Consider the following 25,675-nt stretch of genomic DNA (forward strand, 5'->3'; position numbering starts at 1 on the left):
ATGAGCCACGAGAGCATAGAACTATTTGTTATGTTAGATTTAATGGGTTCATTGAACAATGAATTAAGAAGAAAAATCGTTCTTGTAAGATAAACATTTATAATAACATACATTTGTAATACAACTGTGCTAATTAATAGTTTATTATACAATTTGTTTATAGATTGACGTTGATAGTTCAGATGATGAATTTGATTATGAATTCATCGATCGCTTACGGCGTAATAGAGTAAAACCTTTTAGAGTGCAAGATTTTATCTCTCAGGCAATTCCAAATTTTACACACAAACAATTTCAACAGCACTTTAGGTTGTCACCAACCTCGTTTGAAAGATGTTTGCTTATTTGTGCTCCCCTTCTACAGAAAACTTGTGTAGAAGGACGTAAAGGTTCGGACGAAAGGCTTCAACTATTGTCAGTTATTTGGTTACTGGCTACGCCAGATAGTTTTCGGTTTGTTTAAAGAATTAAATACCTAATAAAATTAGACAGTTTTATCCTACTAAAAGATATCCTAGTATTATTTTCCTTATTATGCTTCTGTATAATTATCAATTTATTTTTGATATTTATGGCAATATCCTCCATATTTTTACAAGATTAATAAAAAAAAATTATATTTAATTTTTAGATCAGTTTCTGACAGATTTGATATTGGTAAAAGTTCCCTGCATGATAGTTTTGTCCGTGTAACTACTGTTTTATATAGATTATCCCCAACAATTATTAATTGGCCCGAAGTTGAACAAATTAATCAAATTCAACAAAATTTTGGTAAGATGTCAAAGACTTGTCTGAATAATATAATAGGTGTTATTGATGGATCTTATATTCCAATACCTGCACCTAAGAAGTCAGCTAATTCTTATCTTACAAGAAAATGTTTTCATGCAATAACATTGCAAGCTGTATGTGATGATAAATTGAGAATCATTGATGCATTTGCTGGTTATCCTGGATCTGTAGGTGATAGAAGAATATTCACAAACTCTATAATTTATGAACGAATTTCTCAAAACAAAAATAGGTGAATATATTAATTACATTAATCAAGTGTACATCATTGTACCTACATAATATATTAAATAAATAATATTATTTTAATTAGATATGCTCCAGGTCAATATTTCATTGCTGCAGATAAGGCATATCCAATACTGGAATGGTGCATTCCACCATATATTGATCGAGGTAACCTTTCTGAACAAGAAAAGTTTTTTGATGTTTCATTGTCACGTGCTAGACAGTCTATTGAAAGATGCTTTGCACTGTTAAAAGGTATTTCATTATGAATTAAAAATTAAAAATAAAAATATAATTAACAGTTATATTTTTAATGATATAGGTCGTTTTAGACGTTTGAAGTATTTAGATATGAAAAAAGTAGAACTGATTCCACAAACTATAATTGCTTGTTGTGTCCTGCATAATATTTGTTTGCAGTTTGATGATAATCAATGGATGAATAATTTGATTTCCGAACAACAACCTAATATTGGTGACGATATTACTGCTGAGCAATTAACTTGTTACATAGAAAATACGCAGTCTGGCTGTATGAAAAGAGACCAAATTATGGTTTCTTTAACTTAATATATTTATTTGTTTTGATTTAGTATTTGAGCTTTGGCAATTATGACTATCCTAAAATATTGTCTATCAATAACAATAACATTTAAACAATGTAATAACATACCTTTGTTACTTTAATAAAAAAATCTGTTAATAACAAATGTATAATACTAATAATAATTAATTTTAAATTATATATTTATAATAAAAACTTAATAAATATGAATATATTAACAATTATATACTGTAATAGTAGGAACATTTATAACAAACATAACTTTTATAATATTATTTAGTAGAATTATTTTTAAAAATGGTTAGGAACTAATCCATGGTATTTTTATATGCTTCTACAGCATCCTGCTGAAGCTGCAATGATTTATTTTGTACTTCCATCATTTCAATGTGTCTTTTTTGACGGTTTTCCTCTTTTTTCTCAATGAACAAATGCATACTATTTATGGAGTCTGTCTTTCTTTTTTTTGCTGTAAGCATGTCTTCGGTACTATCGTTGTCAAAAACTTTTACATTTTCTTCTACAATAAGATTCCCTGCTAATGCCACTGGACTGATAGAGGGTTCATTTTTGTAAATTTTATCAAATTCCTCTTCAAATTCAAAATAAAACGCACTTTGTCCAGAACTAGTGGCTTTTTTATTCCTTTGTTTTTTTAGATACAGTTTTCTTAGATTTTTCCACTTGTTATCGCATTGTAGAGCTGTTTTATTTATACCAGTGTTTTTCAAATATTTTGAAATCGCTTGCCATACCTTTTCCTTTCTTATGGTTGTCGAAGAAAACATATGTTTATTTATTTCAAAGGCATCGATAAGCACCAGTACATGATTTTTTGGCCATCGATCTGTATCTGCAGACACAAATTAGATAGGTTATAATATATTAGTAATGAATAATGACATTTGTTTTGTTTTATTCTATAAAGTTAACTACTTTATTAAAATTATGTAAAATTATATATGTTTAATGACTAATCTTACTTGGGCTACTTAATGACATGTCTCTGTTCATTTCAGTAGTGGATTTGTCTAAAAATGAAAAGACAAAATTATTCCAATTAATAAATTATATATTTAAATTTGAACATACTTATGACTATATTAGTGTGAATATATATAATATATTCAATAAAATAATAGGTACATTCATTTACCTGGTTCTAATACTGCTACGGCACCATTATTGTTTGTTATATCATCAGCAGCAGTATGTTCAAAACACGACTAAATTGTTATTCCGTAATCGTTTTCCGTTAATAACGTTTCAATAATAATATCATTGTATCATCTTTATACATAAATGTGAAAATGAAAACCTATGAGGCCTATGTTCTCGGAATCTACTAAAAATTCTGATACGCAGCAGTACATTATCAGGTATGTATGTGAATTATCGGATGATTGTAACGTAACTATTAATGCGATTGGTAATAATTGGAATAATTCTATAATAATACACAGACTGTAACTATACAGATATTATTAAAATAAATATAATACGGGCAACAGGCTACGGGCGTCGGTCACCGTGTTGACGTGTTGTAAAACTGTACAAGTGTACAAGTACCTACAACAATATTATCATGATTCATGACGGACTCAAATGTTAGCTGATAGAACTGTGGACGAAAATACAAAGTCATGTGGAAAAACCACTGTTTCTATAATTACACTGAATAACAAATAATTTTCAAACTTGATAATTATGATGAATATTTCAAACTAGACATTAGCGACAATGCGTCTAAAATGAAGAGCCATCGAGAGACAAAAGTACAATGTAAAAGTGCATGTGCTAGGTGAATATGGAAAGTGAAATGAATGAATAACAAAAACCTGGGTTATGTATACAATTCTAATGTAATTTAACATAAGGTAATTAAACCTGAGTATACCGAGGTTATCATACCGATAACAATATAAACCACTATAGTTACATTTTCGATGATAACAATCATAGTACTATAACAAAAGTTATATCGCACACCTATATCAAAACAGTAACAACTCAAAAAAACGCTTTTTTCAAGAATGTCAAAAAAGAGTTTGTCATGTCAGTTTTTTAATGAAATTTAAGTAAACAATTTTTTCATAACTAGGCAACTCATATTAATGTCAGTTGGATAATTAAAACATTAAATGTTTCAATCAAGCCGATTTGGATTAAATTTTTGAGTTGCAGCAGTTTTGTATGAAATATTTTAGTTATATTATTTTCATTATTTCAACTTGAAACTGTTTTGATGATATTTTTTGAGTTGATTCATTTTTATCTGTTCAAAAAGTATAACTTTTTATTTAAAAATAGTGTAGTTTCTTATTTCGTTTCAAACTATGGATTCAATTATAAGACAATGGTTTAATAGAAATACGTTTTTAATGTTGTATAAAATCTTGTACAAAACAAACTTAAAATTCTTACATATTTTCAACAAATAAACTTAAATCTTTAACTTTTATTCAGTCTATGCAAATTTAGAAACAGTTTTCCATTCTTTTTTAATCAAATATTATAAAATAAAAACATAACTTCTTGTAAAAAAATCAGAATTAAATATAAAACAAAACTTAAACTAAAGTACATTAAAAACATTTTTTAAATTTGTTGGTGGTAAAATTAAAAAAAATATATGGGTTAATAGAAATATAATTTTAATTTTGTATTTCCTTGTACAAAACAAACTTAAAATTCTTACATATTTTCAACAAATAAACTTAAATCTTTAACTTTTATTCAGTCTATGTAAATTTAGAAACAGTCTTCCATCCTTTTTTGATCAAATATTATAAAATAAAAACATAACTTCTTGTAAAAAAATCAGAATTATATACAAAAACAATACTTAGGTACATTTTTAATGTTAAAAAAAATATCTTTTTATTCTTTATCATCTCCTAATACATTTTTGAAATACGAATCGTAATATTGTCTTGGAATAGCATTCTTATTAATTAGTTCTTGAATGTCCTTTTTTTGGCGTCAGATAAAGGAATTTTTCCAGAATATGCTCTAGTCAAATCAACAGAAATAAACGATTGATTTGCCGCTCTTCTCTTGCGCACATACGTTTTTTTAAAAGTTTTTTCTTCAAATGATGTTTTATAGAAAAATGCCTCGGGGTGCTCCTTCTCTACTTTGAGGATTTTGATATCATGCCATTTAACTTGTGTCTTGTCTTCATCTAAACTGAAATTATTGCCCCACGATTCTTGCAAAACCTTGACGTCGTAAAATTGTTCGTGCGTCATTTCTATAACTTTATATGGGTTTCCTGTTTTTTTGGCAGTGCGAATTAAAGTTGAATAAGTTTGAGGTGTATAGATTGAGCTTGATTTTAAGTGTCTCTTAATTTGCTTTTCGATAACACTGTGGACATTATCGCCTTCATTTTGAGAGTGACCACGTATTAGAAATTTATGCGTAATCGATTTGACTCTCATGTTTATAACAGCGTAAGCATAAACAGACAACAAATATTTGTTTTTTTGTTGCCCACCGCAATTATCCGAGTAGAAAATTATTTCAATATCTTTTCCGAGATTCTCGTCGATTAGAGCTTTTATATAGTTGAGAATACAGCTGCCTATTTCGACAGCTCCCCTCGATGCTTCGGTCTCATCCCAAAAGTAGCAAACAACGTTCTTCACATTTAAGTCACTGACAGTAAAGTTAAGGCAATTGATCCTTGACTTATAAAAGAAAAGCGATACTTGTCCTTTTGGAACCTGCATAACAGCTTGCAAGTCATAAACTGCTACAATGGTACCATTGGTCCTTTGTTTGTCGTTTTCTTTTTCTATCCTTGCCAAAGTTTTTTCTTTGAGGTGCTGTTCATAGTTCTGGGATAATTTTCGTTTTTCTCCATCGTTCGCATTTTTATAACATTCACAGACGTCGCACTGATCTTTTTTTGGAACGAAAAATGAAATATTGAAATCAGTATTGAATATCCTGTTAAATGTTGACACCGTGGCAAAAGGCAAACCGTTGTTTTTGCGTGTTGATTTATGATCCCGATATAAATCCACTAGGCATTTATCACTACTTATGAATTCTCTTGTAGTTTGAGCCCTCAGGTAGTGTGATTCAATCCGTGGAATAGTATTTATAAAATCTAAAACGCTTTGTTTAATTTGTGAATCAATAGTTGGTTGATTGCCTCTTAATTCGCCTTCTATTACACCTAACTCTGTTTTTTTAGAAAGGGCCGTCTTAATAACTCTATCATTCAAATCAAGAGTGGATTTGAAAAATGTCTTGCAAACTCTGATTTTTGACCTATTAATTTCAAAATAAAACGAGGTATTTAGAGCCCTCAAATTTTGTGTGCTGGAATATCTGTATTTTGGTTTTATTTCTTGCGCGTGTCGTACTATAAACTCTCGTTGTCTTTGAAGGTCAGCTAGTTCCCAGTATGCATTAAATAGTTGAAGCCTTGTAGGTTCATCGAAATTGTTTCTACAACTCAGCCGACAATTGTTTTCACATGGCGGACGCATTTTTCTTTCTGTAACTTGTTTTTTTGATTTAGACAAAGAGTGGAAGGCTTTGCCTGAATTTCTTAATACTTTCGCAACTTTTGTTTTCCACATCGATGGTTTTCTGACTCTCTTCTTTCCCTTTTTTTCTTCTGTGATAGGCTCTTGTTCATGAACTTCTGACATAGCAGGATTTTGAGAAAGATCTACATTTTCATCTTCAGTATCAGAACTAGAATTGCTGCTGTCATTAGTTGACGAAGCGCTAGAGCTACTGCTAGTTGATGATGAAGTGGGCGAAGGAATAATAGAAGGTAAAAATAGTTTTGTTTTATTAGCAGGCAACTCAAAATTAGGATCTTTATCAGAATCATCATAGTCACTTTCGTTACTTTGAATCGGTGAAATAAAGTAATCAGTTTGTTCATTTTCTTTTATAGGTACTTTAGGGAATCTAGAACTCGATGTAGTTGGCTGCAACTCCTTGCATTGCGATGAAACATTAAGGGGGACTTTTCCCTCATATTTTTCTCTTGCCAGACTAACTAATAAATGCACACGTTTGCTCATATTTCTAAAACATAGATAATAATAATATATTATTATATTCTCGATAATATTCTCTCGATAACCACCAATAGAGTACCAACTCAAAAATAATCAATTACGAACTCAACTACCAATATTTAAACTCTAAAAAACATTATCTCTCTTTATTTCAAGTGCATTATTTTCAAAGAAATAGGAACTAATAAGAAAAACAAATCTTTTCAGCAAAACAGATGTAACTTATAATATTACTATTTTTTCTTTAAAACTGTAAGAAGTCAAAATAAACATAAATATTTTCACTTACCCGAATAACTAAAACTGTTGCAACTCGAAATCCAGCAATGAATTATCGTAGATTAATGAAATTATTGTCAACAACAACGTATCAATTTAAAATAAAACTTGAAAACTAAACAAATTTTTTCAACAAGACTGTTATAATTCGAAATAAAACACTTTTGTTTGATCACCGTACATGGTCTCTGCTTGATGTCAGGAGAGTAACTAAGATAACAACCACAACGGTTTTGTTGGTGGCACCTTGTTATCATTCATTCAATAAAATGTACTTACACTGCCATCTCTCGGAGAATAATAAAGATAAAGATAAACCTGTTTTGTTGATTTATGTAATTTCGTTTGTACAATCCGAATATACGTTTAACTAAAAAAAACAACTTTTTGAGTTGTTACTGTTTTGATATGGATCTTCAGGACTTGTTGGTGATCAGGGGCGCAATTTCAATGAAAAAACTGGGGGTGCTGAAGCCCCTCTATCTTTTTTGTCATATTATCATATGGTTATAGATAGTCAGAGGCTGAAATCGTACAATACCCATTCAACAATTACCTAAAATATTAAGGATTGACTATAAAGTTTTGGAAAGTATAATATTATTTAATTAAGAATTAATAAATTCACAAATAACTATAAAATAAAATAAATAACTAACACAATAACTAATATGTTAACATTTATTTTTTAATTTCATTTAATTTTACACTTCACTCTAATATTATTCTCCTTTCGGTTTTAGCTAAAATATGTATATAAATATGTATAATAAATATGTATACTTAATTTACATCAATTTGATTGGTCCAAGTCTTTTTCAATATACAATATTGACAAATCTACTAATCTCTGTTGACCCATTGATACCCTAAGCCAAGTTTTAATTTTTCTTAAGGCTGAAAAGGATCTTTCACAAGTATCTGAACAGATTGGAATTGTGAAAATAATAACATTGGTAAGAGTGTAAAATAATTTTGCTAATACCACTGAAACAGATGACAGTGCAAACTTTAATTTTAGTTTAGAGATTTTATAAGTTTTTACTTACTGGTAGTGACAGATATTTCTCCATTAGCTTCACAATTGGTCGTTTTTTGGTTATATTTATAATTTTCAAGTATTGAAAATATTTTGTTATGAGTAAAAGTTTATGACTAAATTACTTATAAAACCAAATAATCCAAATGGTTCTTTCGAATAAACTTATGAATTCACACGTTCACTGTTGTCTATTCGAGCGGTTGATTGTGAATGAATGCAGGGTGACAGTGTGCACTTATGTAGACGATAAATACAAGCAAATAGCAATTCGAAAACATTAATCACTAGTATAAATAGAATTATTTACTATCATTATCAATGATAATATTATAACAATGGCAATAGTGGATTGGGGTTTGTCCATAGAAACAGAGTATTTTGAGTAATATATTTTGTCACACTGCAAATGTGTCCAGCGATGCGTTTTCGCCGAATTGCTGTACGAACGGGTGTTATCGACACCACTATAGTATTTACAAATAATCTCAATTTAAAATATTCACTATGATTTTATGTTTTTATTACACGTCTTACGTATTACCCATCTACACTCGCATACACAAACGTTTCATCAGAATATCACTTGATTAGTTTTTTAAATAATAATATTATTTATAAATATAAATAAAAATAACATAATAAAAACTGTTTTTACATAATGAATATTAAAATGTAAATTAACATGAAAAAATTTGGGGGTGCTAAGCACACTCAAGTCCCCCCCTAATTTGGGCATATGTTGGTGATATATACAATTTGCCATCTTATCATAATTTTAGCTGTTTATTTTGTTTTTGAACAAGCCTATTCAAATTTTATTTCTTTCCTAATTTTTATGAAGTTGTATTTTTCTGACAGACCGGGTTCTGGTGAATAGCTACATATAGTACTATGATAAAAGTTGTATGTACATATTCACAGAGGCGGATCTAAGATTTTTTACGCCCGGGGAAAATATTAAAATTACGCCCAAATGCCCAATCATAGACCAAGACTGAAAATATATCATTTCCTTCAATTGTTTTCTAATAAATGGAACTAAAATTACAAACATACTTTACATACATACTTATTGACTTTTAAACACATAATAATGTTAACTAACAAAGTTAAAAATATCAAGCTAGTTCATACTCATAGAATCTTATTACTTACTACTTATGTTACAATAATTGAACTAAATAAGAGTTATTCTGATTTTTACACTACTACTAAAGTATACGAAAGAGTGTCTCTATCTTTTCTAACTATTAAAATTATTAATAATAAACTTGTTTAATTCAATATGAAAGAACTTTTTTATTAAAACATTTTTAATTTACAAATCTGCCTCTTTCTTTACACACTTAAATAAATTTAAAGCTTTATTCTTCTGGCTTTTACTTCAGCGAAGTCGTTTATAACTGAATCGAAATCTATGGAGTTTGATTTTTCTTTTTCTATAGATAATAACGCAAGATTAGTTAGTTTAGTTTGATTTACTGCCGAGCGTAAATAAGTTTTGATTAGTTTCAGTTTGCTGAAACTCCGTTCACATGTGGCTGTTGTGCATGGCAATGTTAAATAAAGCCGAATCGCTATGCAAATATTTGGGAAAATATTAGCCATAGAATACTCAAAAATAAATTCTTATAGTTCTAATGGTGTTGCATTTTTGATACTGGGCAATGCACTTATGGCATGATGCTTAAAATGTATAATTTCTTCGGTTAGTTCTGAAGCATTTAAGTCTTTATTATATTTTAAGGCTAAATCCGCTGCTGCTTTGACTAATTGGTCCGTTTCTTTTTCGAATAGTTCAGATCCAGTCAGAAAACTAAAATCTATTATTCAATGTTTCAAATCTCCAGCCGAGGTGAGAAAGCAAAACATCACAGACGTTTTTCAAATTAATTATACAATTATTTTTAGCAGAAACGTTCCATTCATCAGCAGATTCATCAAAATCCATTCTTTTTGCTCTTTTTTTTCCTTTTTTCTGGAAATGAAGGGGAAATACTCATTTTTACACTTATTTGTTCAGCATCTTGGAATAATACTTGAATTCTATTATTTCTTAAGTCAGTTATTTCTATTATTAATCCATGAATCATTTTTGCTGCTTGACATACTGTAATTGTTTTTTTTTGAAGAAATACATTTACACAATCAATACTTGATAGTATAGAATTCCAAACCGTTAATAGACAAATAAATTCATGATCCACTAAATTAAGTAAATTTTTTGCAATTGGTTTTGATTCAAGATTTCCATTTTCAATAATATTAATCAAAGCACATTTCACATCAGGTAATTGTTTATAAAGGGCCTTTACCGCAGCCGCTTTAGAGGACCATCTAGTATCTGAAAAGGGTTTAAGAGTTACTTTCAATGATTTCATCAATACTTCCCAACGTAAGGTAGAACCAGAAAAAAAATTAAAAAGTTGTTGAATTTTACCGAACAATAGCTGCATTTGTTTATTTGATCCTACAGCATTTACACCTGCTAAATTCAAACAATGTGCTGTACAAGGTATAAATGTTGCAAATTGATTTTTTTCTAAAATTTTTGCTTGAACCCCATTGTACTTCCCTGCCATATTTGATCCGTTGTCATATGCTTGGCCCCTACAATTTTGAATATCCAAACCATCTAGAGATATCTGATGTAATATTTCAGTAGTCAAACCATTACCAGTTTTTTCATGAGATTCTATAAAGCCTAAGAAACTTTCTTCTACAAATACTTGACTCCCAGTGACACGAACATATCTTATAACTTGACCCATTTGCTCTGTTCTAGATACATCTGGTGTGCAATCAAACATTATTGTATAATATTTAGCAGATTTAATTTGATGTATAATTTCATTTCGAACTTTTTTGGACAACAAAGCTATAAACTCATCTTGTATTTGATGAGAAAAGTAATTTATAGAACCTTTCTTATGTGATTCAATGTGTTCCTTTAATATTAGATCATATTTACTTATCAAACTTAACAAATTAAGAAAGTGACCTGCGGATGGACTCCCAGGTACGTCTGAATGTCCCCTTAATCGTAAATTATTGTTGGCACAGTACAATATTGCATTTAATATTGCTTTTAAAATGTGTCTCCATTTAGCTTCTTGCGATTTTATTTGATTTTGTAAGCAGTCATCAATAGCTCCACCATTTTTTAATTTTTTTTTCAAACAGTTTCCATTCAAGGAAGTTTTTAACGTGGTCTGAAGAATTTTCATGTTCCCTTAAACGTTCCATTTTTTTTCCAATTTGAAAAACCTTGTTTAGAATCTGTTAATGCACTTGATTTGGTTCCAAATAAAATACAACAAAAACAAAAAATCGCCTCATTAGGTTCAGAATACATCATCCACGTTCTGTCACACTTTTCACCGTTATTCATTTGTTTAAAAAACCAATGATTTTTGAATGGTTTAGGTGCTGTCATCCCTCGATTTGGTCCATGAAGAATAAGTATACAACGCAGTTTATCATTAATAGGAGACCAAGAACGAGGATTGTCAAATAAAATTTCAGGAAAATGTGTGGCTTTAAAATGTTCATACTTATTTTGAGCTTCTAAAGATACCTCAAAACTATTCTCATTATTAACTTGATGACAATTCTCACTTACATTAAATGTTATGAGTTCTAAGTCATTGGCAGTTATATTTTTTTCATTTATCTTAACATCCAAAGAATCGTCATTTGTAAATTTTTCATTTAAATTGCTATTACAACTTGTCAATGGTAATGGTTCTTTTATAATTGTGTTTTCATTTTCATGTTGTTCAATATTTACTTCATTGACATCAACATCTAAAGAATCGTCAGACTTGTCCACAGTTTCACACTTTAACCAGTTTTTCTGCGTTTTTCCCACTGTTTTGCTAATTGTATCTTTTCAGCTTCTATCTTCTTCTTTCTATCGCGAAAAAACGAACCTGGAGGTCGCTTTGACATTTTCGTCCTTAAATGTATAAAATTTAATAAAATCAGTTTTAGGTTCTGAGTGAAGCTCGAAAAATATATTGGTATCATTGAAAATTATAAATTGTTGAATTACTATAATTAATATTATATTGACTAGGTACTGTAATATAATTAAAATTATAAAATATTGAATAATTTACAATACTTTATAAACTAAGGCTCATAGCACCAATAAAAACTTAAACTACAAAAAATAATCGTTTTATAATGCTTTATAGAAAAGGCAAGAAATTATATATAAAAATTAAAAAGTGAGTTTATTATTTTCCTTAGAGTGATTTTATAAGAAAAAAAAATGTTGAAATATAATCAAAACTTGAATAGGTACCTTGTCCTATATAAAAACACTTTTGCTGTTTTGGTTGTGTGTGCCTCAATATTATAATAGATCTTTATGGTGAAATATAAATTCGTTTATTCTGATAAAGGTACACAAATTTAGATTTTAGGCCAATAAAAAATGTAATTAATTTAAACAATTTAACAATTTATAATAAAAATAGAAAATCTTTTTTTTTAAACATAAACAATTAATGTATAACCATCTTGGTAAATATCATAATATATGTATAATAATATTATAAAATATTAACATAATTTTTAATAAACAGATATAATATTATATCGTGCGTTGATTGATAATCTTATAAAAGTTATTGTGTAGGTATCAGACATTTTAACGACAACACAGGATCAATAAATGCCTAGTTTGACACTTTCACTCAGAATCTTAATAATAATAGTAGGTATATTGTATATCCTTATTAGTTTATTACTTATACTTATACGAATCTATTCATAATCTTACCTTTAACTAAAATGATGTCGATTGTCTATAACTACTAACTGGCTATTCCGTGCGCTAAGCCGCGCTTTCAAATGGCAAATGGCAGAATTTATCACTGTGGTCTGTAATAATTCATTTTGTTCTATTTTTGTCCGCGTCGTCGCCGACCACCGTGCGTCGACAATAACGTTCATATTAATTATTATATTTATATTTATTATTGATAATATACGTTTATATTTAATTTGTATTATTAGTCTGTCTCTACAATCTATATGTACTGTCGACCGTACGCCGATCGCGCAGCTGCGTGATCTAATAATAAAATGACGATTAATTATTTTACACCATGAATGATTTTATTTTTGTTTTTCATTATTATGTGAAATAAAAATATTTTCTTAACTTCTAAAACCAAAAAATACCTACAAGGGGTATAAATACCTACAAAAACATTACGCCCACTAAAATTTTACGACCGGGGATCAATCCCCTGCTCCCCCCCCCCTAGTTCCGCCTCTGCATATTCACCACAAATTGTTCTATCAGAAAAATATATTTTCGTAAAAATTAGGAAAGAAATAAAATTCTAATAGGCTATGTTCAAAAACAATATAACCAGCTAAAATTATGAAAAATGCCAAATTTTTATGTTTAAATTGCGATTTCTGGATAAATATTTGAAGCTAAGGTAAGTTATGTATATATAACGATTCAGCGTGATATTATCTATCAGATATTAGAACAATATAAAGACTACCAAAAAGTATACACTGACGCTTCTAAGTCTCATGACAAAGTAGGGTTTTCAATAATATTCCAAAACAGAAATCTACTATTCAAACTTCCAAGAACATGCTCCATCTTCTCGGCTGAAGCAATTGCAATACTCGAGGCATGAAAAATAATATTACACGAAGACCACCCAAAACATATCATATGTAGTGACTCCCTAAGTACCCTCACCAGCATCAAAAACCAATTCCATCCTGGAGATATCGCAATAAAAATACAAAATAAACTAAACGAGGCCTCAATTAGAAACAAACATATCACGCTCATGTGGGTTCCCGGACATTCGGGCATCATTGGTAACGAACTAGCAGACCAACAGGCTAAAATTGCCACCTCGAACTCGGGAGTAACAGTATTACCAGGGCTAACATACGATGACTTTAAATCCCATATTAGTGAGATGTCCAACGACAAATGGCTTCGGGTATGGAAGCAACAAACTACCAAACTGAACACAATTAAAAGTTCCATCAACCGATGGATTAACAGTTCTTTAAAAAGGAAAGAAGAAATAATATTAAACCGCCTGCGCATCGGACATACTAGACTTACCCACGGATACTTAATGGCCAAGGAAGAAGCTCCTTTATGTGATGCTTGTGGTTTAAGATTGTCCGTGAAACACATAATTACGGAATGTTTCAAGTACGAACAAGATAGACAAAAGATCGGAATCGACGCGACACTCGGCTCCGCACTGGGACCAGAATCCGAGGACAACAACAAGATAATAAACTTCCTAAAATCAACTAATTTATATAACTCAATCTAAATATTATGTTCTTTTTTTTTCCACAGTTTATAGTTATTAGAATACGATAGCATAATGAACCCCTATTGTTATTAACTTTTGTGCCACCATAGCTGTAACTAATGGCCACAGATGCCGGGTTGTTTATAAGATCAATAAAAAAAAAAAAAAATATCTATCAGAAAAATATAAATTCATAGAGTTTGGTTGAGACATATAGATTTTCTACTACATATAGTCAACTACGACGATGTTGTGTAACTCGCAATGCACAGTGGGTATGCGCCCGGGCTTTTTACAAAAATCTACAAAAACCTGATTTCTTTAATATTGCACTTATCGACCTGATTTTTTTTTATTTGTTTAAAATGGTTTTCTAAAGAATGCTTCACTGTTGGAAAATTTTTATCAACCCTATGACCGAAATAACCAGCTAAAATTACGATATATTGGATAGTCACAATATATATTTTTTCGTAGTAATTAAAAAAAAAAGCATTGTACTATTACAAAAATTATATTTAACTATTCAGCACATCCGTGATCTATTAGAAAAATACAATTTCATAACATTTAGGTAAGAAATACAGATTAAATAGGCTAATGTTCAAAAAATAACCGGCTAAATATACGATATTTTGGATCGTCACAATATATATTTTTTGTCACGCCTGCACCGAAAGTTAAGTTTTTTAGTTGAAGCGTTGGAAAGCGACTTTTCAACCGTCCAGCGGGTGGTAAAGTGGGAATCCCTCTTAGTGCCGGGCGGTAAAGTCAATATCACCAAAAGTGCTACGCGCACAGTTCACGTGCGACGCGCGTATACCCTGCACAAACAGTCACTGAACCTACCTTACTCTCCTACCTTCCCCCTGTCTACTGATTTATCCGTGGTCCACACAGGACGTGTGTCAATTTATTATCTGTCAATTCCCACGCCTAGTCGATTCGAGTACCACATCCCATTATCATATATTTTAATATACTTTATTATATATGTAAAGAAAATACTATCTTTAGATATTACTATTATTATTATTATTATTATAACCAAACATTGATAAAATGATAAAGTGATAAAATTGTAAAATTGATAATAATAATATATAAGGATGTCTTTAAGATTGTTAACCAAGCAAATTGATTTTAATATTGTGTTTTAAATTAATTAAATTGTTGATAATGATTAAGAGTGACAATAGTAACATAAATTGTTGTTGCTTTTGTTTTCACAGGTAAATTTGTAATATTGTAAATAATGTAAATAATAAGTCATAAATAACTTTTGTTTTCACAGAGAAACCAAGTGTTTACTATTATCCGATGAAAAAACAATAACACCATTATAAAACAACAATTTTTGTTTATGATTTCGAAATTACAGTTTGAATTTATGGTAGTAGCTTCACCAAAAGATACAAAAACAAATGTAATTGTCATAACCTCAATTAGTACAGAGGATGGAAAGAGGTATATTTTGCCAGAAGAACTTAGATATATGGGAGATCATACAGAATTGAAAAATTGTGCACAGGAATATTTGCTGTCATTAGTGCTTTGCACAAATCTTTAGAAAATACCGACTTTTTGTTGGATGCAGTAAACAATTGCTGAGTATATTCTGAGGACTTTCGACCTTTCGACGAGCTGCTAACATTTCATGTTTATTTGTTTTCAAATGCTCCGTAAATTTGAAGTGTATTTAGACCATAAACCTTTAAAAAAACCTAAACATAAAAGCTAGAACAGACGAAGAGTTAGGAGATCTAACATATTACTTATCCCAATTTGATTTCAATATTAAATACATACCAGGTAAACTCAATACTGAAGCAGACTGTCTTAGTAGGAACCCAGTATTGGAATCAGTAGATAATACTGAAGAAACATTAAGGATAGTAAATACAATCAAAATTCAAGAAATAAAAAAAGATCAAGATGAATATATTGCATAAAAGAACTTAGAAAAAAACTAATATACGAACATGGTATAATTTATAAACTAAGTAAGAATAAAAAGAAGATAGTATTATCAGAGAAGTTGAGTATTGAATTAATAAGAAATACACATACAAATTGGTGTCATATTGGCACAAACCAACTGAAAAACAGAATATGCCCGCCCATACTATTCTTCAAAAAAATGAATAGAAAACATACAAAAAATATTCAAAACATGCGACATTTGTAAGAGAAATAAATCTAGAGGTCAAGCAAAATATGGAATGATGTCACAATTAGGACCAGCAACAAAACCATTACTCACCGGTACTATCGGTGGGTTTGATGGTCAAAGATAAACGAAAAGATACCTCCATCTTCTAGTTGATCACTATACAAGATATGCATTCATACGTACTTCAAAAACCCAAGCTGCAAATGATTTTATAAAAATAGTTCAAAACACACTAGAAATAAACAAGATAGGTACAATATTAACAGACCAATATCCAGGACTCAACTCTAAGGAATTTAAGAAATTTTTGAAAGGACAAAATATCAGACTTATTTATACAGCCTTAAATGCACCCTTTTCTAATGGCCTAAATGAAAGATTAAATGAAACAATAATAAATAAAATAAGATGCAGAATTAATGAATCTACAGAAAAGAAAGCTTGGACAACAATAGCAAGAGAATGTGTTGACAAATATAACATAACAGAACACTCAGTAACAGGTTTTACACAAAAGTATCTATTAGATGGAACTAACACAAACTTGCTACCTGAGGAACTAAAAAAACATAAAAATGCAGAAGATTGGAAGAAAGATAGAAAAATATCTCTAGATAACACTATTAAATCTCACGAATATAATAAAAAACTCTTTGACAAAAACAGAAAAGAAAATGAATTCAATACGGGCGATTTTGTATATATTGAAAACGGAAATAAATTAAATAGAAAAAAATTAGATGAACTCAGGATTGGACCTTTCAAAATAACAGAGAAAATATCAAATACCATATTTAAAATTGAAACAGGACTATTCCACATAACAAAATTAATACCAGAATGAACAATAGCTAATAAAAATTCTTATAAGAATTTTCACAGTGGGTGGGGGAGATGTAAAGAAAATACTTTCTTTAGATATTACTATTATTATTATTATTATTATTATTATTATTATAACCAAACATTGATAAAATGATAAAGTGATAAAATTGTAAAATTGATAATAATAATATATAAGGATATCTTTACGATTGTTAACCAAGCAAATTGATTTTAATATTGTGTTTTAAATTAATTAAATTGTTAATAATCATTAAGAGTGACAATAGTAACATAAATTGTTGTTGCTTTTGTTTTCACAGGTAAATATTGTAAATAATGTAAATAATAAGTAATAAATAACTTTTGTTTTCACAGAGAAACCAAGTGTTAACTATTATCCGATAAAAAAACAATAACACCATTATATATATATGATATATAATAATCAATATCATGTTTATATATATATACTGTATGGTTATATATGTAATGTAGGCTCTTTTTGATAAGTGTTCAGAAATGCGTATTGCGTTTTAAATAATGTGCCTAAAATAATAATGGCCATCTGGTTATTATTTGCTTAACCTGTTCAGGTGAGGTTGTAGGACCTATCAAAATGCGATCCCGAGATCCCCTCGCCCTCTCGTTTAATATTTAAATATACTTTTATGTTATCTAATACGTAAAGTTGAAACGGATTATAATAATAGTATCGTCTATTATTTGATCCAATATAATTATTTTTGCAAAGAGAAACATGAAATAAATAAGATTTTCTAAATACGTGAGTTTATATATTAAAACCAATGCGAGATAAGAATTCCGGAGAATAAATTAGACCATTTAATAAGTCATATAAAAGCATACCTAATATCCGCAACATTTCTCCTCAAGTCACAAGACGCGATCCCCAATTGGGTAATCTGTAATTTATATGATTCTCTTGTTATGGGTATATTTAATTTAAAGCATAATAGTTTTTAAAACTTATACTGAACATCTTCAATTAAACTAGTATGTGAAAAATAGTGCGGTGACTAGACAATTGACCCAAACGCAAGTGGGTGTTGACCAGTTGCCCCCCACGACTGTTATCGTTAACCTAACCGTCGACACGTCCTCTCTCAGGACTGGCAAAGTTATGAGTGACGGGTAAAGGGGAGACGGGGACAGTCAAGCCCGCCAAGGATTGGTGAGGTGTAGGTGGTGGTGACGCGTTAGGCTGTTCCGATGTATCTGCAAAACAACAATCATTATAAAAAAAATTAAATCGAAATACTTAACTCACCTATCTCATTGCCAGTTAACGCGTTCACGAATAGTTCCCATACGTGGGGCCTTTTTTGAATGCTGGCACCAATGTCCACCAACGCCTTCTTCCTGCTTACGGCAGCCTGCGTTGCCACGGCTACGGAGAGCGACCTTCTAACATCGTCGGTGTACACCGGTACCCGCCGGTAGACCACGTCGGCCGACTTCCTCTCGAGTAGTGTACCCGTGTATCAAATTTGTACGGTTGGACGGCAGGCCGTCCCTTCGTCAGCCAGTACTTCTAGCGACGGGTATAAAACTCTTTCGAGCACTCTCCTAACTAAAATCAAAGTCAAATACAAAATAAAACAAAAAAGTATAACCCCTAACCAAACCTAAAAATACACTTATTTCCACATCACCCAAACGAGGTATTGTGCAATGATGCGGTTTTTTTTAACGTGGTCTCCCTTATAGGCCTAATCCACGAACCGAACAACGACAAAAAAACCAAACCAAATGGCCGAAAAAAAACATTTGAAAGAAACTATTTATGTGAAACGACCAGAACGGGACACACTGTGCCAAACGTTGGCTTGGGATATTTCTGCCCGAAACTGGATCAGCTTGGTGGACCTATCCTCCAGGTCCCCGGCAAATGTCCAATCGCACCTAAAAAAAAAACAAAATTAATACTCCAAATCTACAAGAAATAGATACGCAATAACATACATGGCCCGATGCGACCGGGGGATGATGAACTGGACGGGGACGACTTCCACCTCGGACAGAATGATGTCTATCAAAGCAGTCTTTACCATGTCAGTCTTGCCGTCTAAACAAAGACCTTTGACAATGGCAAGTTAGTAAGTGTTGCACTGGACGAAGGCCCTGTACACGTCGATGGCCGGAACGGTTCCGGCCACAGACAGCCTTCCAATGTGCCGTGGAAATGGGCGCCGTACTCCCGTGTCAAGCGTTGGAGCTTGAACGAAAGCCCCGCGGTGACGGAGCTGTCCATACCACACTGCAAGCCCGCTATGCGGTACGTAATCATCAACCACTCGTTGGCCGCCTGCATACACAATAAACACGGCTATAAATATTTGAAAACGAGAATAAACAAACAAAAACTTACTTCCTGGGGGCTACACTGTACACAATCAACTGTAACAAAGTTAAAAGTGTAGCACACCAATTCACGTACAAATCGCCCAACATAAGGTTGCCATTTATACAAAAATACAAGTCGGGACACTATAATACCCCCCCCCCCCCTCCACACACAACACATTCTTTGGGATTTTTAATAATACTTTTTTTAGTCCAACGTTATTTAATATTTTTATTATATTATAATTTATAATAAATAAAAAAGTCAAAAATTAGAAATAGCACAAAATGTAATAATAGTATTATTATTATCTTATTCATAAATATAATTTTAAATCATCGAAAAAAAATAATTAGGTACACAATTTTTAATTTAAAACAGAGTGGTCTTACTTATTTACTAATATGTGTATTGTTTAAACATGCATCATTATTCATCGTCGATTTCATCTAACTTCATTTTTCGAATTTATATTTGACCCCGATTTTGCTCTATTTGTACAGCGATGAGCTGAACAGGTAGTCGGCATTTTTAATGAAGTACTTAAAAACCACTAAATCACAACCTAAAAGGCTAAAATTCGATAGATTTATACAATAAATGATTGATATAATATTTGTACAATAATATGATTTCTTTAATTTCTTTAATAAGCAAAGCACCTGGACACACGTCTTCGCGAAGAAAAATAGGCTTAATAATTCTTTTAACTACCGACATCAAAAGTAATTTTAAATCTCCATATACTTTGGTAATATCTGAATGCATTTTTAAATTTTCAAATTTTGAGCCTTTCCCAAATACCTTTAACATCTCACCAAGAATCGATGAATGGGTAGCAATGTGAACAGCAAGCATAATGTCTATTTGTTTATTTTCTCTGGATACGTTGGATACTACTAAAATAATAAATATGTACCTATTGTACCAATACAATAAACGTTTTAAATAAATAAATTGAATAAATCACATATTCGTAGAATGCCCCATTTACCACAACGCCAGAACAAAAGCAAACATAAACACCATCCCACTCAAAAGTCAAAGACGCACTCGGACCAGGGGGTCGATTCTTGAATCTCGTTAGGAAAATCACTCATGAGACATTTTCCGTACTGTTATGTCGTACGACATCTGAAATGCCCATTCTTGAACTACACACGACATATGATTGGGAAACGAAATTATTTTGTCACATACGAAATTTTTTCCACATGAACCAAGTTGGTTACTAACGCTATCATGATTATAATAAATAATAATTGTGTTACGTACCGACGTATTAAGTAGTCATTTATTAACTATGTACACGTCTCTAATAATATTTGACACTATAACTAATAAGGCAATTAGTATAGTATAACATGCAGAGGTCGTTGCAAAAGCGTAGAGAAAACAATTAAACTATAGAAGATGTCGTCACACGTAACTTTCCTGGAAAGCCAACACCCATACGCAGGATACGAGTCGACCAGCATACCAAATACGAGACCCGAACTCTGTCTAGTGACCGAGCTTAGCCACTACTACAACCACCAAACTAACGTGGCATCTGACGTGACAAGTTGCATGGCGTATGATCTGGCAAGTGGCAAATGAAAAGCCAGCTAGCGCTCACTGATCTGACGTAGCAACTGACTGGTAGCATTTCAGTAACCACCAAAATGTCTTCGGATGAAGACGATTTGGATTTTTTAAACATTATAAGTGTTGTAAACGAAAATCACGCTAAGCGTAAATATTGGGTACATCAATTCTGGAAAAAAAATTGTGTAACACGTGGTGCATTTTCAGTCATTTTATAGGATGAAAATTGAAACATATAATAAGTTATAACAATTAATTGGACCTATAATAATTAAGAAAGACACTAACTTCAGAAAGTCAGTTAGACCAGAGGAACGATTGTTAATTACACTTTGGTAAGTCAAAATTCATTTTAAGTAAACTTAGAGATACTTAGAGATACACACTTTATTACATACATTCTGTTTCAATTTTTAAAATAAATGTATACAAATTTCAAAATAATGTCCTTTTACTTTTGTATAACAAATTAAAAACTAAAGAAAATATCAGTACACTTAGAGATACTTAAGAGATAAACACTTTATAACATACTTTATTATTCTGTATTGATTTTTAAAAAATATATATAAACATTTCAAAATAATGTCCTTTTGGCTTTTACTTTTGTATAACAAATTAAAAACTGAAGAAAATATCATAGAAATCTCCGATGAATAAAACAATTTTTTTTTTATACAATATTGAGTACATATTAATTAACTAGCATATTTTAATAAAAACAGCCAACAGGTGCAATAAAAGTAAACAAAATAGTTTTTAAAAATATTTAATTTTAATACCAGTTGGTTAGAGAGTCAGTTGAACTGTCTTACTTATGAAAATTTTGATTATTAAATGTTTGATTAGTTTGTGGAATAGATGGTGACGATGTATTAATTGTATTTATGGTATTAAAATTCAACAAATGTTCAGGCTTGGACATAGTTAAAAGCTGAAGTATTGAATGATTTTCTGCTCTTGAAATCGGCTCCTGATAAATATTTGTTTGATTTTTATCCTGTTGAAAAGTTGACTGTCTTGTGTGCTGTAACGTAGGCAATGGTTGTGGTTGAATAATTTCAGTACTTAATTGTAAAATCCTTATTTTAAAATATCTCTTTTGACTATCTGTCATTAACTTCATATCCGGTAAAACACTTTTCAGAAAATTTAAGTCTGGATCTTTTGTGTCTAAATTGTCCGTGGGTGCACATTTCTTTTGTTGGAAAAATATTCATATGCTACTTTATTTACATCGCCGATAGATACATCTTTACCCCTTTTAAAAGTTTTTTTTGCTGTACTTGTAGTTGTTGATGTATTATAAGGCTCATTATAAGGCTCTTCAATTCTTTCTGGAGACAAAACTTCAGGTGAAGAAATAAGTGATGGCGTAACAATTAAATGAGGTATTTCTATACTTTCATGGTTCTCGCATTCATCTTCCAATTCGGTTAATATATCACTTGATGATTGGTGTACCAATTTTTTCGGTTTAGAGAAATTACATATTATAGTTAAAAAAAAAAAAATAGCAATAAAAATAAAATAATTGATATAAAAACCTCAGTCAAATATTATACCCGTCTGTGTTCTTGATTTTGTAAATGGCTCTAAAAAGTGCAAATATTCTGATAAGTAATATGGTGTTACTTTTTTACGCCCTGAACCCGATGGAACTTGTTTTTTTTAAAAACCTCGTATAACAACCTCTTATATTTTTCCATCATTCTTTTACAGTATCGACTAAAAAATAATAAAATAATTTCAGTACAAAAATAAAAAATCAGGAACTCACTGCTGTACAGTAGGAGTGGAGTGGACTTCGGTTATAGAATAGGTCACTATATTGGATGTGTTAAATTTGAATATTTTTAATATTTTTAATATTTTTAATATTTTTGTATACGAAAAATGATTCTGAACGGAGACGATTTGACAGTCACTGACAGTCTAGGATATTATTTTTATTTATTTTATATCTAAAGACTAAAATCGTTTGATAGTAAATCGTTATTTTACGAGTGTTTAAAGTAAATCCATGAAACTTTGACTGAATATTTATATTAGCATTTTCTACACACCATATCATTTTCAAAATATTTTGAACTATTTTATTTTCAGTTTCCATTTTTTTTTTGTTTTTATTTATATAATTATCAATAAAATTTCGTTTGTTGGATAAAAAACCGTGAAAATTTAATCCAAGGCTCCTGATATATTGTTAATATAACAGTTAAAGAATATTGAAAATACATATGCGCAATTTTTTTTTATAAGCATTTAAAGGTCAAATGTTCAACTACTATAGCTTAGGATTGAAAATGTAAAACAAGGTTCCACGTAAATAGGTTATAATATATTAATAACTTTATTCACAATAATATCATCAAATATACTAAGTAATAGCATAGGTAGGCTGACTGGTCAGTGGACAAGTCTTCGCTCAGAATCGTTTATCTTATACAATGATACTACCTATATCATTGGATTCAAATTTAATACAATCCATTACAGTAACTCACTTGTAACCTATTTTACAGCGGAGCGACATCCACTTGACCCCTTTTTGAGTATACATTTTTAAAATAAAAATTTTTTTGGAAACATGATTGTAAAATTAATTATAAATAATTTTGGTATATATTATAGAATTACCGATTATACATATACAATTTCAGATATTATGCTGGTGACTCTTCTATGAGAGCATTATCATATTACTTTTTAAGAGGTGAAACCACAGTAAGAAATATTATAGAAACTACATCAGAAGCTATATGGAAAATTTTACAACCGTTATACATGCCTATGCCTTCTAAAGAAATTTGGGAAAAAACAGCAAAAAGACACGAAGAAGTTTGGAATTTACCTAGCTGCGTGGGCAGTATTGACGGAAAACATATAAAAATTAATAAACCAAATGCTTGCATCAAAATTTAGGATTTTAAATACACCATTAAGCCGTAGACAGAAAAAACTGACACCATGATTAAAGCTCTTTGTGTTTTACATAATTTTATTCGCTTACACGACGGAGTATTTACATTACCCTCTGAAATTTTTAATAATGATGATGAAGATGGAAACCTTTTTGAAGACGATTTTCAGCAAAACAATCAACAATTGAACAGAACAAGACCAACAAATACTGCAATTGAGTTACGAGACAGACTACGTTCATATTTTATACAACCCTATGCAGCACTTCATTGGCAAAATAAATAAATCACTGGTACAGTATAAATTTTATGTATGATACCTACACATTACACAGCTTAAATTAAAATAAAATTTTCTTACCTTTTTCTGAAAGTGTTTTTGCTATGTGTTCCCATGCTAAATCCTGAATATTTCTATTAGAATAATCTTTATGGCAATAATCATACAGACAACTATTCTCTTCAATGAGTTTTATTAGTTTTATATTGACTGCTGGATTATCTTTCATTATTTTATTTTTTAATTGCTATCCTGTATAGGTTAGGTATAAAGTATATAAATAATTTTTGATGGGATAATAATACTTATAAATCTAGGGCTCGTAAGTTTATTGTTTTTTGCATATTACGGGAGAGGGGTGGATCAAAAATGTCGGAAATGGCCATTCAAAATCATTCAAATAGGGTAGTAAAGTCAGGAACAATAAAAATAAATCAAGTTTTTTTTGGAGGGGGGGGGGGGGGCATTTTTAACATTGGGACTGCGACATAGACGTATTAAACTCTATGTGCAAAATTACTTAACCTCTCAAATTTGTTTATAATGTATTAATATTAATGTGAGCCGCGACACACAGTTTGAATACCTCTGAATTATATGAATAATTGATGTTAAATGTAAGATATTGAATAGTATAAGGCCCGGTGTCCACCGGAGTAACGTGACTCATGACTCATGACTAGTGATATGATGAGTGATGTGACAAAATGATGATTGTAGTTAATTCAGATGACGTGATTATTTACGTTACTTGAAATTATTTTACTTTTCTATTAATTTCTCAAAATGTCGTCAGACGATGAGGAAATACTACACGTGGTCAATTTAGTTAATATTTTAAATGCCCAAGGAGGCCAAAAAAGAGTACACAATTATTGGGTACACCCATTTTGGCGTCAAAATTGCAACGATCGAGGAGCGTATGCTGTGTTTAAAGACCTCGAAGATGACGATCGCTTTCAAAGTTTTTATCGAATGAAAAAAGAAACTTTTGAATTACTCATACAACTAGTTGGACCAAAGATACAAAAAAAAAGATACGAATTTCAGACGTGCTGTATGTCCTCGAGAACGACTTGATTACACTCAGGTACAATATAAACATTTTTATAAAATATATTAAATGCGATGATTATTAAACAGAAATATTTAAATTCAAAATTATTTAATTATTTACTTTATAATAAAATAAGTATAAACGTTTTTCGTTATTGAGAATGACTTTTACTCAGGTACAATATAGACAT

At 30.4% G+C, this 25,675-nt stretch overlaps 3 protein-coding genes across 3 annotated transcripts; 1 reads left to right on the top strand and 2 right to left on the bottom strand.

The window, feature by feature from the left end:
• LOC132933610 (putative nuclease HARBI1) lies at positions 1-1,593 on the top strand. Its single transcript, XM_060999877.1, has 5 exons — positions 1-84; positions 164-453; positions 632-1,027; positions 1,109-1,278; positions 1,346-1,593. Exons 1-5 carry the CDS (start codon positions 1-3, stop codon positions 1,591-1,593), a joined length of 1,188 nt encoding a protein of 395 aa, XP_060855860.1.
• An 8,304-nt stretch (positions 1,594-9,897) lies between these two features.
• Positions 9,898-11,184, bottom strand: LOC132944283 (zinc finger MYM-type protein 1-like). Its single transcript, XM_061013549.1, has one exon. It carries the CDS (start codon positions 11,182-11,184, stop codon positions 9,898-9,900), a length of 1,287 nt encoding a protein of 428 aa, XP_060869532.1.
• Positions 11,181-11,908, bottom strand: LOC132944290 (zinc finger MYM-type protein 5-like). The gene is made up of 2 exons (XM_061013563.1): positions 11,806-11,908; positions 11,181-11,764 (listed from the first exon to the last, which is right to left on the bottom strand). Exons 1-2 carry the CDS (start codon positions 11,906-11,908, stop codon positions 11,181-11,183), a joined length of 687 nt encoding a protein of 228 aa, XP_060869546.1.
• Between the last annotated feature and the right edge of the window lie 13,767 nt (positions 11,909-25,675).

The sequence above is a fragment of the Metopolophium dirhodum genome, chromosome 1, assembly GCF_019925205.1.
Source record: "Metopolophium dirhodum isolate CAU chromosome 1, ASM1992520v1, whole genome shotgun sequence".
In the NCBI taxonomy this organism is placed as follows: Eukaryota; Metazoa; Arthropoda; class Insecta; order Hemiptera; family Aphididae; genus Metopolophium; species Metopolophium dirhodum.

Bases quoted from the DNA above. Each gene is read 5' to 3' on its own strand.
- LOC132933610 (XM_060999877.1), top strand. From the start codon at position 1: ATGAGCCACGAGAGCATAGAACTATTTGTTATGTTAGATTTAATGGGT. The intron at 454-631 runs GTTTGTTTAAAG...TTTAATTTTTAG, and splicing joins GCTACGCCAGATAGTTTTCG to ATCAGTTTCTGACAGATTTG. The intron at 1,279-1,345 runs GTATTTCATTAT...TTAATGATATAG, and splicing joins ATGCTTTGCACTGTTAAAAG to GTCGTTTTAGACGTTTGAAG.
- LOC132944283 (XM_061013549.1), bottom strand. From the start codon at position 11,184: ATGAAAATTCTTCAGACCACGTTAAAAACTTCCTTGAATGGAAACTGT.
- LOC132944290 (XM_061013563.1), bottom strand. From the start codon at position 11,908: ATGTCAAAGCGACCTCCAGGTTCGTTTTTTCGCGATAGAAAGAAGAAG. The intron at 11,765-11,805 runs GTTAAAGTGTGA...ACGATTCTTTAG, and splicing joins GGAAAAACGCAGAAAAACTG to ATGTTGATGTCAATGAAGTA.